Below are 14,620 nucleotides of genomic sequence, written 5' to 3' on the forward strand. Positions count from 1 at the left end.
AGAGGCCCTGGCTCAGAAGCCCTGGCTCAGAGGCCCTGGCTCACCTAGCTCAGAGGCCCTGGCTCAGAGGCCCTGGCTCAGAGGCCCTGGCTCAGAGGCCCTGGCTCAGAAGCCCTGGCTCAGAGGCCCTGGCTCAGAGGCCCTGGCTCAGAGGCCCTGGCTCAGAAGCCCTGGCTCAGAGGCCCTGGCTCAGAGGCCCTGGCTGGATCCTGGTGGGACGCTTGATATTGAGTTGTGTCTTCTCAGCAGAGAAGCATCTGTGAGACTCTCTCTCTCTCTCTCTGGATGATGGGTAGGTAAATATTGACACCAGTGCCGTCTTGCTCTACAGGGTTTTATAATGTCGCACCTAGAAAGGTACGCAGGTGATCTAGTGCTCCGCTCGTTCCCTGGTTACTACCGACGCAAGAAATGCGTAACACAGCACAGGACTCAATTAGCGTGGCTTGGTAAACAGAAACACGACCACAGAAAAATGGGGGGGGGGGGGGGGGGTTATAAAGGTTATAAAGTCCAGAGTCCGGTAAGTGAAGTGACTTTTGTCATCCTTTGTAGTCCTTCCTAATATGGTCGGACCAGGCCAGGTAAGGGACTATAAATAGAGCAGGATTGTTGTTTGGGAATATTTGCATTGACCAGCTGGAAGCCTTCTCTGATGCTCTGTTGTTTCCATGGTAGTGCAGTGGGGCTGGAGGGGGGATGCAAATCCCTCAGCCTGGCCTCAGTCTGCCCTGGCTTCAGCAGCTGCCCTACTGACGCTACTGGCCTACTGCTAATACAACTACTACTCTATTAGGCTTGCTTAGATAGCTCAGTAGTAGGGAATGGCTATCACAAGGCCTTTTTTTCCCTGTGCAACATCCACATGACCGTCTGTATATGCTGCTCAGAGCTGGTAACCTCCACCAAAGGTATCTGCATACTTCCCATCCGAAACAGTTCGTGAATATATTATGATGACATTTTGTGACATTTTTGTTTGTTTTGGTCGTCGGAAAGGGTTTTTCCAGCTGTTCGTGCACACACAAAAAAACTAACATGCACCTAACATGTTAGTTAGTTATTTCTGTGGCACTAGTGATCCTGGTTTGAGTCCAGGCTCTGTCGCAGCCGGCCGTGACCGGGAGAACCATGGGGCGGCACGTAATTGGTCCAGCGTCGTCCGGGTTAGGGGAGGGTTTGGCCGACAGGGATGTTCTTGTCCCATCACGCACTAGTGACTCCTGTGGCAGGCCGGGCGCAATGCACGCTGACATGGTCGCCAGGTGTACGGTGTTTCCTCCGACACATTGGTGCGGCTGGCTTCCGGGTTAAGTGGGCATTGTGTCAACAAGCAGTGCGGCTTGGCTGGGTTGTGTTTTGGAGGACGAATGGCTCTCGACCTTTGCCTCTCCCGAGTCCGTACAGGAGTTGCAGCGATGGGACAAGACTGTAACTACCAATTGTATACCACGAAAAGGGATAAAAACATAAAAAATACCCAAAATAAATACATTGTATTATAGATTTCTTGATTTATATTCTATTTTGAGGAAGTGTACAGTATACTGGCTACGACGTCTCAAGCGGGACAAACAGTAGCTGGGGTTCATCCAGTTGACCTGTAGACTGTCATTATGTAGTTATGTAGTTATATAATGGTCAGGGGTCAATGCAGCTCCACAAGGCTTTTAAAACACCTTCCTGTTTAGAGTAGAAAAACACATCAACCTCTTCTGGGTCTCTGTGGGACAATCTCCATTGCATACTCCTCACGTCCTCTCTCCTCGCCTCCTCGAAACCCATTGGAGGAGAAAGTCAGAGGGGAGGGACCTCTGGCTTTCTCATCCAATGGGTTTTCAGAAGGAGGCGAGGAGAGAAGAGGCAAGGAGTAAGCAATTGAGATTCTCATATTCTCTTGTCTCCCATCTCCTCATCTCTATTTCTCTCTCTCTGTGTGTATTTTATTTTTATTTCTCCATCAGTGCTTACTCTCTCTCTCTCGCTCTCTCTTTTCCTTTCAGTCGTTTTGTTCTACTTTAAGCTTCATCACAACGTCCTATCCCTCTATCTCCTCCCTTCCTTTTCTCTTAAGCCTCAAGAGAGATCTCACTAATAGAATATTGACTCTATAAAGACGTTGTGTTTTTTCATCATTGGACATGCCATCGGTGTGAGTAGGAGTCAGCTGCTGATTCTCTGATTCAGTCCATGTGTGGTTTCTGTGAAAGGGATGGCTGTAGCCTATGGCTGCCAGTCTCAGGACAAGTGTGCTTCTTTCATCTCTGCTGACTGAAGGTAGTTCAGACACAGCCTTCAGGTGCCTGGTGTTATGTTGGTTTGAAATAGCCGCCTACTATTTGTTGTCTTACTTGTGCTTGCCTGGTGCAATAAAACCAATATAATAATATAAAAAAGGTGCCACTCCACTCACTCCAGGCATGCTCAATCAAACACTAGTTCTGTTTGTACAGATGGCCTGTAATCACTACTGATTGGCCCTGTCAGTGAGACATTACCAGACATTACCCTAACAGCACTGTCAAATTAGTGTCAATACTCTCCCTGTCTGACAGACCCATTTCTCACACACACACACACACACACACACACACACACACACACACACACACACACACACACACACACACACACACACACACACACACACACACACACACACACACACACACACACACACACACACACACACACACAATCACAGGCTCGCCTGCCTTCCTGTCCTCAGTGTGCAGTGTGAGATATTTTGGCTGGAGATATGTGTGCAGGAGTACAGTTCAGATCAGCTCAGACAGACAGACGGATGTTATGAACCATGGTGTGTGTGTCCTGGTGCCCCTGATACAGACAGACAAGCTTTGTCCCAAATGGCACCCTATTCCCTATTTAGTGCACTACTTTTGACATGGCTCAATAGAGGTCTTGTCAAAAATAGTGCACTATGTAGGAAGTTATGTACCATTTAGGACGCAGAACAGTCAGACAGTGTTGAGGGAGTTGAGACGCCAGAACAGAGGGGATCAGGGACACTAAAGGCTCCTCACTCTACTCAGCAAGTAGGAAGACTGTAGGAAGAATACTGCTGAAACAGGCCAGGGCTGAAAAGCTCTCTATCTCTCTCTCGCCCTCCCCCCATCTATGTCTTGGCTTATTTTGGTCCCCCACCCCCGTCCATTTCTTGGCTTATTTTGGTCTCTGTCCGATTAAAGTCATTTGGACAGTAGACACAACTACCATTTATGGGAATGGAATACTCAAAATGTAGTGACGGGGAATAATATTAGCTTGTACATCAAATCTCACACAGGAATAAGTCATGGAGGGGATTGAAATATGCTACTGTAAGCGTTCTGTATTACATTTATTTAAAACGCTCTTCTTTCTCTTCCTCTCTTTTCTCTCTCTCTTCTCTCTCTTCTTTTTTTTTTTCTTTCCTCCCTCTGTCTCTCTCCCTCCCTTTCTCCCCCCCTCTCCAGATAGTGTCCAACGTCCTGATCTTCTCCTGTTCTAACATCGTGGGCGTGTGTACCCACTACCCAGCCGAGGGCTCCCAGAGACAAGCCTTCCAGGAGACCAGGGAGTGCATCCAAGCTCGCCTCCACTCACAGAGGGAGAACCAGCAGCAGGTAAGGCCTATCATGGGACTGTAGAGGACTTGACATAGTTAGGGCTTTAGAAATACATTTAATGTATGTATTCATACTTAATTATACAGTATTACTTGAAATTATAGTAATTAGTTGATATTATGGTAAGTGATAAGGATTGGTATAGTTGGTTTAGTTGCAGAAGATACTTTGATATAGTGTTTTCTGGCACACTACACTCACATGCATGACACTTACACTGTCACATGACTCTGAAGGACCTAACAGGAGACAGGAGGTCATAGAGAGCAGGAGGTTCATAGGTTCAGATCACCTGTAATGACGTCTGGTTCTAAACTCAGCAAAAAAGAAACATCCCTTTTTCAGGACCCTGTCTTTCAAAGATAATTCGTAAAAATCCAAATAACTTCACAGATCTTCTTTGTAAAGGGTTTAAACACTGTTTCCCATGCTTGTTCAATGAACCATACACAATTAACTTCTCTAGGGCCAGTGGGACGATTTCGTCCCACCTACGTAACAGCCAGTGGAATCCCGTGGCGCGTTATTCAAATACCTTAGAAATGCTATTACTTCAATTTCTCAAACATATGACGATTTTACACCATTTTAAAGACAAGACTCTCGTTAATCTAACCACACTGTCCGATTTCAAAAAGGCTTTACAAAGAAAGCAAAACATTAGATTATGTCAGCAGAGTACCCAGCCAGAAATAATCAGACACCCATTTTTCAAGCTAGCATATAATGTCACATAAACCCAAACCACAGCTAAATGCAGCACTAACCTTTGATGATCTTCATCAGATGACAATCTTAGGACATTATGTTATACAATACATGCATGTTTTGTTCAATCAAGTTCATATTTATATCAAAAACCAGCTTTTTACATTAGCATGTGACGTTCAGAACTAGCATACCCCCCGCAAACTTCCGGTGAATTTACTAAATTACTCACGATAAACGTTCACAAAAAACATAACAATTATTTTAAGAATTATAGATACAGAACTCCTCTATGCACTCGCTATGTCCGATTTTAAAATAGCTTTTCGGTGAAAGCACATTTTGCAATATTCTAAGTAGATAGCCCGGCATCACAGGGCTAGCTATTTAGACACCCACCAAGTTTAGCCCTCACCAAAGTCAGATTTACTATAAGAAAAATGTTATTACCTTTGCTGTTCTTCATCAGAATGCACTCCCAGGACTTCTACTTCAATAACAAATGTTGGTTTGGTTCAAAATAATCCATAGTTATGTTCAAATAGACCACTGATAGACCACTTATCAAAGGCGCTAATGTTTTTCAGCCAGAGGCTGGAATTACATCATTCAGCTTTTTCCCGGGTTCTGAGAGCCTATGGGAGCCGTAGGAAGTGTCACGTTACAGCAAAGATCCTCAGTTTTCAATAAAGAGAGTCAAGAAGAACAAGAACTTGTCAGACAGGCCACTTCCTGTAAGGAATCTTCTAAGGTTTTTGCCTGCCATATGAGTTCTGTTATACTCACAGACACCATTCAAACAGTTTTAGAAACTTTAGGGTGTTTTCTATCCAAAGCCAATAATTATATGCATATTCTAGTTTCTGGGCAGTAGTAATAACCAGATTAAATCGGGTACGTTTTTTATCCGGCCGTGTAAATACTGCCCCCTAGCCCTAACAGGTTAATGAACATGCACCTGTGGAACGGTCGTTAAGACACTTACAGCTTACAGACGGTAGGCAATTAAGGTCACCGTTATGAAAACTTAGGACACTAAAGAGGCCTTTCTACTGACTCTGAAAAACACCAAAAGAAAGATGCCCAGGGTCCCTGCACATCTGTGTGAATGTGCCTTAGGCATGCTGCAAGTAGTCATGAGGACTGCAGATGTGGCCAGGGCAATAAATTGCAATGTTCGTACTGTGACACGCCTAAGACAGCGCTACAGGGAGACAGGACGGACAGCTGATCGTCCTCACAGTGGCAGACCACGTCTAACAACACCTGCACAGGATCGGTACATTCGAACATCACACCTGCGGGACAGGTACAACTGCCCGAGTTACACCAGGAACGCACAATCCCTCCATCAGTGCTCAGACTATCTGCAATAGACTGAGAGAGGCTGGACGGAGGCTTGTAGGCCTGTTGTAAGGCAGGTCCTCACCAGACATTACTGGCAACAACGTCACCTATGGGCAAAATCCCACCATCGCTGGACCAGACAGGACTGGCAAAAAGTGCTCTTAACTGACGAGTCGTGGTTTTGTCTCAACAGGGGTGATGGCCGGATTCGTGTTTATCGTCGAAAGAATAAGCGTTACACTGAGGCCTGTACTCTGTAGCGGGATCGATTTGGAGGTGGAGGGTCCGTCATGGTCTGGGGCGGTTTGTCACAGCATCATCGGACTGAGCTTGTTGTCATTGCAGGCAATCTCAACGCTGTGCGTTACAGGGAAGACATCCTCCTCCCTCATGTGGTACCCTTCCTGCAGGCTAATCCTGACATGACCCTCCAGCATGACAATGCCACCAGCCATACTGCTCGTCCTGTGCGTGATTTCCTGCAAGACAGGAATGTCAGTGTTCTGCCATGGCCAGCGAAGAGCCCGGATCTCAATCCCATTGAGCACGTCTGGGATCTGTTGGATCGGAGGGTGAGGGCTAGGGCCATTCCCCCCAGAAATCTCCGGGAACTTGCAGGTGCCTTGGTGGAAGAGTGGGGTAACATCTCACAGCAAGAACTGTCAAATCTGGTGCAGTCCATGAGGAGGAGATGCACTGCAGTACTTAATGCAGCTGGTGGCCACACCAGATACTGACTGTTACTTTTGATTTTGACCCCCCTTTGTTCAGGGTCATATTATTCCATTTCTGTTAGTCACATGTCTGTGGAACTTGTTCAGTTTATGTCTCAGTTGTGTAATCTTGTTATGTTCAAACAAATATTTACACATGTCAAGTTTGCTGAAAATAAATGCAGTTGACAGTGAGAGGACGTTTCTTTTTTTGCTGAGTTTAATAGTAGTTGCGAGGTCAAACTTGGATCAGTTCATTGACAGCCTGCCTCTTAACGGACTGTCTATTGAGTACTTCTTTAAACGGCATAGCATGTTCTCAGGAAACCATTCAAGCATTCACAGCCAACCTTCAGACTTGGATAAGGAGAGGACGTTTCTTTTTTTGATAAGTTTAAGAAGTCTAGGATTGCATTTTTTTTTTTTACATCCACTAGGACCCATTTGTCAATACTTAGGTCACTGAGGTCACTCAATACTTCAAGTCTTCACACAGTGAGCACAACAGCAGTCTATGTGGGCTAAACTGTGGATCATTTTTCATTGCTTTGGCACAAAATGCATTCAATGACTACATCTTTCAAATGTCATGAATTCTTTTCTCACTCAGACACAACCACCACCAAAACTCTATGTACCTACAGGCCAATTTGCACATTTACATACTCTTTTCAAAACTGTTATACTTAAGTTCAAAACCAAACATAACACAAAATTGAAAAAGACAGCAGTTTGCTATATTTCTACAGTAATACCGTATATATAAATATATTCCAAATATAAAAAATTAAATACTGTCAAAACTATTAGACCAACCACAGCTGATTCCCATTGTAGCTGAACACCTACCCAGGCCTTTCAATTTTATTACCATCTATACAAAAGGGGACATCTTAGGAATAATGCTGTACTGTAATGTAAACATGGACCTAGACAGAGATAGAGAAGTGGCTGACAGAGGAAGAAGAGTGGCTGGGAGAGGGAGAGGAGTACGTATGATGGTGGAAGAAGACTGAGAGGAAGATCAAGAGCTGTAGTCTCAGATGAAATTAGGGCTACTAAAATTGATCATGTAATAAATCATGGTCTATCAATGAGAGAGGCTGGTCTGAGAGTGCAGCCAAATCTGCCATGCTCAACAGTGGCATCTATTGTGAGAAATTTCCGGCAAAACAACAGGTGAGATGTGCATTATTCTGCAAGGGCATCTGACTGAACTGCACATTACAGAAGTAAATTGAGAAAAGCCTCCAAGCCCACTTGTGTGTAATTGTTTTTGTATTTCTGCTTAGGACACAACGGTTACCTCCCACATGCGGGAGAGGTAGGATTTTCACTGCTGTGCAGGAAACTGCAATCGTTGATATGGTCATCAGAAACAATGGCATAAAACTCACAGAGATTCGGGACAGAGTGTTGGAAGATAACATTACTTTTGGAAATATTCACAATGTAAGCATAACAACTATTTCTAGAGTCCTGAAACAACATCAAGTCAGGATGAAGTAGTTGTACACTGTCCCCTTTGAGAGGAAGTCTGAACGAGTCAAGCAACTCAGGAACCAGTATGTCCAGGTAAGAGGACTATAAATTACACAACTGGTTTTGAACAAAACCAAACAGGGCAGAGGCACAAAATGGCATGTTTTAAGGTATAATGTAAACTACCGTAATAGCCTAACTCTTATGTTGCCTTGTGGATTTATTTTAGAGAGTCATGAAGATTGAAGCCAGGCAAACACCCCACATATTCATCTTTGTGGATGTGGCTGGTTTCAACTTGGCCAAAACACGGCAGCGAGGAAGGAATTTGATTGGGAAAAGAGCCACATTGGATATCCCGGGCCAGAGGGGTGCCAACATCACAATGTGGGCAGCAATATCCTCTGATGGATTGCTGTCACACAAACCGCTAATTGGGCCATACAACACAGAGCGTCTCATTTTATTCCTAGATGTGTAAGGGGTGCGTAACTGGTGGCAGGGAAGTCAAACGCAGGAGAGCAGAACTTGGTGAATAGCCGGAGCAGTTTAATATATAAAACTAACAGCATACAAAACAACAAACACATGGGTACAAAACCCGTAGCGCACCAGTAACACATAGCACGAGTACTTAGAAAATAAACAATTCCCAACAAGGACATGAGGGAAAATATACAATATGTAATTAGGGAACTGAAACCAGGTGTGTGTGAAAACAAGACAAAACAAATGGAACATGAAAAATGGATCGGCGATGGCTAGAAGACCGGTGACGTCGACTGCCGAACACCGCCCGAACAAGGAGAGGAACCGACTTCGATAGAAGTCGTGACAAGATGACCTCTGTGGAAGGGTTGTGCCAGGTGAGGAAAGGGTTGGAGTGAGGCGAAATCGGTCAACGTTTGTAATTGTATGGGACAATGTGGCATTTCACCACTCCCGTGCAGTCACAGAGTGGTTTGCAACCCATCCCAGGATGCTGTCACTTTTCCTCTCACCTTACTCTCCATTCCTCAACCCATAGAGGAATTATTTTCCTCATGGAGGTGGAAGGTTTATGACCACCATCCACATGATCAAATGTCGCAATGAATGCTGGATGCCTGGACAAATCTGCAGAAGATTGCCAGGGATGGACCAGGCATGCTTAAAGATTCTTTCCTAGGTGTATTGCCCAAGATGACATAAGATGTGATGTGGATGAGAACCTGTGGTCAAATGCAGAAGACAGGGTTGATTAGCATTGCTACTGTATCTGTATTGGTAGATGGTGTATTTAGAAATTATTGTATTTTGAAATCACTCAATGGCAAAAAGTGACATAAAACATATTGAAGCATATTGCATCATGTCTGATTCATTCCTGTAACATATACTGCAGTGAATTCTAAACAGTAGAGAGGTTTCATTCTTGCTTTGTAAATACATTTTACAAAGAACAGGGCATGGGGCACAGCTAGCACTGCGATGCAGTGCCTTAGACCACTGTGCCACCCGGGAGGCCAGAGGTTGTCATTTTGGGCGCAGACCAAAACTGCAGGTTGAATTGACCCCAGGATCAGGGATGCCTCAGTCTGTGTTCATAGTATAGTCCAGGACATCCTAGCACAGTAGGTTTTGAAATGCCTTGTTCATATTCAGATTCATGCCTAACATGAGTAGCTACTAGCAGGTGGCTTAACTTCTATGGCTAGCGTTCCACCCCCGGTACACCCTATCAACAGCAGGTGAAATATCAAGGGTGCCAAATTTGAAAACTATTAAATGTCATAATTCAAATTTCTCAAACATACAACTATCTTACACCCGTTGAAAGATAAACATCTCCTTAATCTAACCACGTTGTCCGATTTCAAAAAGGCTTTATGGCGAAAGCATAAAGTTAGATTATGTTAGGACAGTACATTGACAAAACATTACACACAGCTATTTTCAATGCAAAGACAGGCGTCACCAAAAGCAGAAAACCAGCTAAAATTATGCACTAACCTTTGACAATCTTCATCAGATGACACTCCTAGGACATTATGTTAGACAATACATGCGTTTTTTGTTCTATCAAGTTCATATTTATATCCAAAAACAGCATTTTACAATGGCGTTGATGTTGAGAAAATATTTTCCCTCCAATACCGCCAGTCAATCAGCACAACAAATTAAATAATTACTATTCGAAACCATTGGTAAAATATTATATTGTCATTCAAAGAATTATAGATTAACATCTCGTGAACGCAACCGCATTGCCAGATTTAAAAATAACTTTACTGGGAAATCACACTTTGCAATAAACGAGGTGCTGTGTTCAGAAAAATAGGCTAGGCGATACAGACTAGGCGGCATGTTGGAGAGATCTAAAATCCAAAATACTATTGTAAATATTCCCTTACCTTTGATTATCTTCATCAGAAGGCACTTCCAGGAATCCCAGGTCCATAACAAATGTAGTTTTGTTCGAAAAAGTTCATAATTTATGTCCAAAAAGCTCCGTGTTGTTAGCGCGTCCTGTAGGCTACTCAAAAAAATGAACGACGCCCGCCGGACTTGTCTTCACCAAAGAAGGAAAAAAATATATTTACCTTCGTTCAAACATGTCAAACGTTGTATAGCATAAATCATTAGGGCCTTTTTCAATCAGAACTTCAATAATATTCAAGGCGGACGATTGCATTCTCTTTTAAAACGTATTGGAACGAGAGTGCCCAAACATGCACTCGCACGCCATAGCAGTATAGGCCATCCACTTATGACCAACTTACCAGGCCTCTCGTTCGGTCAGTTTTCACAGTAGAAGACTCAAACCACTTTGTAAAGACTGTTGACATCTAGTGGATGGCGTAGGAAGTGCTAAATGATTAATAAGTCCCTGTGTGTTTCAATGGCATAGGCTTAAAAGTTATTCAACACATCAGATATCCACTTCCTGTTAGAATTTGTCTCAGGGTTTTGACTGCCATATGAGTTCTGTTATACTTACAGACACCATTCAAATAGTTTTAGAAAATTCAGAGTGTTTTCTATCCAAATCTATTAATAATATGCATATCCTAGCTTCTGAGTATGTGTAGGAGGCAGTTAAAAATGGGCACATATTTTTTTCAAAATTCTCAATACTGCCCCCTAGCCCCAACAGGATATGCTTTGTTAGTCACCCAGCATAAGGGCTGTCTACACAGTAACTAGATGAATGGCAAAGGTATAATGACTGAAGCTCTGCAAGCCACAAAGCAGAAAGAAAGAAAGTGAGAGAGAGCAAGAGATAAAATCAAATAACATTTTATTCAAATACAACAGGTATTACTTTACCATCAAATGCTTACTTACAAGCCATTAACCAACAATGCAGTTTTGAGAAGAAAAAAATATATATATTTACTAAGTAAAGAGAGAGAGATACAGAGAGATATACAGAGATAGTTAAAAAGAGATAGAGAAACTCTTAGCTAACAGCTAATTCGCTAGGATTGACAAGAAGTTAAAGAAGTGGGTTTGTGTGTTGTTGTTGGCCTATCCTAGCCCCTCGGTAACACCCGTCCACCTACACCTGCTGCTGTGGTGTAAACAGAATAGGAGGGCTTCGTCCCAAATTACACCCTATTCCCTATATAGTGAACTAATGTGGACCAGAGCCATGGTAAAAATGTGTGCACTATATAGGAAATAGGGTTCCATTTGGGATGCAGCCAAGGAGATGGCATCAAGGGCTGGCCCACACTTGTCAACCAGTGATAACATCTCTCAGCAGGCAGGGATACTGTGCCGTGGGCGTCATCGCAATAGAGGGATAGAAAGATAGAAGCAGGAGGCAAGCAGCTGTCTGTTCTAGTCCTAAACTACCCAGGTCTTCTCCTGTTGGATTGGCCAGAATCAAGACCTCTCCATTTCTCTGTCTCACTGTCTGTCTCGTGTAATGACTCCTATAAACTAAATCTCTGGTTTGTCCGTTTTCTCTCTACTCTCTCCCCTGCCTCTCTCTCTCTCTCTCTCGCTCTCTCTCTCTGGGATTTTCTCTCCTTCTCTCTTTTTTCCCTGGGTGTCTTCCCTCACTCTCTCGCCCCCTCCTCTCTCTCTTCATCCTTCTCTCTCTCTCTACTTTCTACCTTCCTCCCCATCTCTTGCCCTCTCTCTCTCATTCCTCTCTCTCTGCAGGAGCGTCTCCTGCTCTCCGTGCTTCCCCGTCATGTTGCCATGGAGATGAAAGCTGATATTAACGCTAAGCAGGAAGACATGATGTTTCACAAGATCTACATCCAGAAGCACGACAACGTCAGGTACCGGTCACCAATGACATGATCAGGGAGAGTGGGGACACATGCAGTCAATGCCATGCTCCAAAGCTATGTCCAGGTCATTCTCTTAATCAATTACCATGCTACTTTACTCAGCATTACCTAGCCTCTGAGGACAGCTATACATGCTATCCAGTGTGTGTCTGGCATATCTCTGTCACTCCCACACACTTCAGGCTTGGAGACTTTGTCAAACTTTTGTCAAGCCTTTGTCTTGGCATTTAAAGGCATGATGAAAGCCCTTGGAATCGATGTATAATCATGCAGTATAAATGCTTGATGATCCATTTATATCATCATCCCATTATTACCATGTTGATAGTATGTGTTTAACCTCCAATGGTAGTGGAGGTTAATCATCATCCAATATCAAGCATTAAATATGTGATGTAGTCTAGAGAATCAGAGTAGGCACCATCTTGTTGATTATGGAACGACTGCACAAGGCTTGCATTTGAGAGAGAGAGAGAGAGAGAGAGAGAGAGAGAGAGAGAGAGAGAGAGAGAGAGAGAGAGAGAGAGAGAGAGAGAGAGATGTTTTCTCTGTGGCTGTCTGCCTTGTGGACACCAAGAAGACTCCTAACGTCATGCTGTGTGTTGTGTTCTCAGAACCATGCCTGGTAGGCTTCTAGCTCTTCTGTCTTAGGGCAGACTAGACCCAAACACACATAAGAGGTGCTATTGTAGCTTTGAAGAGTCTCTTTGAACCACACGGGTAGAGTCGGAGGTCATGTATCTTTCACTCTTTTTTAAAACAAAACAGTCTTTTCATTGCCTGTGTCTGTGTGTATGTGATCATTATCAGTTTGTTGCCATGTTAGAGCAGAGAGAGTTGAACCTTGAAGTCAGAGAGGGTTTAGCTCAGAGGCCTGGCAGTTCCTGGAATATCTACCGCTACGGAAGGAAGGTTCAGGCACAATGCATGTGATGCCTGCTGTTTTTGAGAAGAATGAAAGGTCGAGAAAACACACACACACACACACACACACACACACACACACACACGCACACACGCACACACACACATAATTCCATATAGCGCTAACATTTATCTCTAAAAGTCTCTCACACATTTTAAAATTAGTCACTCTAGATAAGCTAGCCACACTGTAGAAAACCCTATCGATGACAACTGGTTATGATAACGATGGCAATGCTGATGATGAAGATGCTGTGCGACAAAGAAGTATGTATATTTTCTGATCGTGGTGATTCTGTCCGGCGACTGATCTCAACTGGCCCTGCACGAGGCTGCTTGAAAAAGCGTTGTCCCTGTTTTTAACTGACTCACCGGGGGTCTAGGATTACTGGCCGCTAGGCTAAGCTAAGCCTGGCTGACTGTGCGGCTAATACCCTGCTAAAGAGAGGGAGGCCTGGAGTAGCAAGCCGCTAACAGTGCCCGGCCACCCTCTGTAATTGGGCAGCAGACAGACAACAGGAAAAGAGAGTGGACAGCTCCTGGCAGGGATAGAGAGAGAAAGAGAGAGGGCGCTTGGCTGTGGAGAGAGAGAGAAAGGATAGAAGACTGGGGCTGCTGTGTCTAACATTACTACATTACTAGTGCATGTAGCTGTCAAATCCTTGCTTCCTCTCTCATAAGCATCAAGGACCTCCTCTCCTTCAATGGGCTTTGAGAGGAATTGAGGAAACAAGGATGGAGAAAGCAATAATTATTTGACAGCTAGTAACCTTTTCAGACACTTCCCGGGTTTCAGTGTTTCTTTGTGTGCTCCAGTTAGATGGGGGAGATATAGTGGAGGATGTACTGTATATAGCCTAGCATGTGAGATGGGGTTGCTGAGAGAGCAGATAGCATCTTGTCCTGCAGCATGTCATGTCCATGGCCGCTCCTCCCGGCTCTGACTGCTCAGCTCCTCCCGGGCCCTGCTCAGCTCCTCCCGGGCCCTGCTCTGCTCCTCCCGGGCCCTGCTCTGCCCCTCCCGGGCCCTGCTCAGCTCCTCCCGGGCCCTGCTCTGCTCCTCCCGGGCCCTGCTCTGCTCCTCCCGGGCCCTGCTCTGCTCCTCCCGGGCCCTGCTCTGCTCCTCCCGGGCCCTGCTCTGCCCCTCCCGGGCCCTGCTCAGCTCCTCCCGGGCCCTGCTCAGCTCCTCCCGGGCCCTGCTCTGCTCCTCCCGGGCCCTGCTCTGCTCCTCCCGGGCCCTGCTCTGCTCCTCCCGGGCCCTGCTCAGCTCAGCCCACTCTGCTGTTAGTCAGGAGGCCTCCCTTTTGCTTTTCTGCCTCCTCCTCCACCTTCCTCCTCCTCCTCGAACAAAAGCCCCATGGCTTTCAGCAATTAGGCCGAAATGTCCCGACTACAAGTATGTTATGCAAGTTAGCAGCAGTGGGGTGTAGGGATGTTTGTCGAGAAGTTTTGAAGCTCATCTCAGTGAAGTGGGGTATTGATATGTCTACTAGAAAACAACACAAAGGTGTTTTTTTGCCAGTTTAACGTT

General features: G+C 44.8%; 1 protein-coding gene across 2 annotated transcripts in view; it reads left to right on the forward strand.

Moving 5' to 3' along the window:
• The window catches only part of LOC106586396 (adenylate cyclase type 5), a 140,881-nt gene that overhangs the window by 60,452 nt on the left and 65,809 nt on the right, over positions 1 to 14,620 (forward strand). For both annotated transcript variants that reach the window (XM_014173622.3, XM_014173623.3), the window contains exons 2-3: positions 3,477 to 3,626; positions 12,032 to 12,153. In XM_014173622.3, coding sequence (XP_014029097.2) covers positions 3,477 to 3,626; positions 12,032 to 12,153 — 272 coding nt within the window. The remainder of the gene's footprint in view (positions 1 to 3,476; positions 3,627 to 12,031; positions 12,154 to 14,620) is intronic.

This window comes from Salmo salar, chromosome 25, assembly GCF_965601325.2.
Source record: "Salmo salar chromosome 25, fSalSal1, whole genome shotgun sequence".
Lineage (NCBI taxonomy): Eukaryota > Metazoa > Chordata > Actinopteri > Salmoniformes > Salmonidae > Salmo > Salmo salar.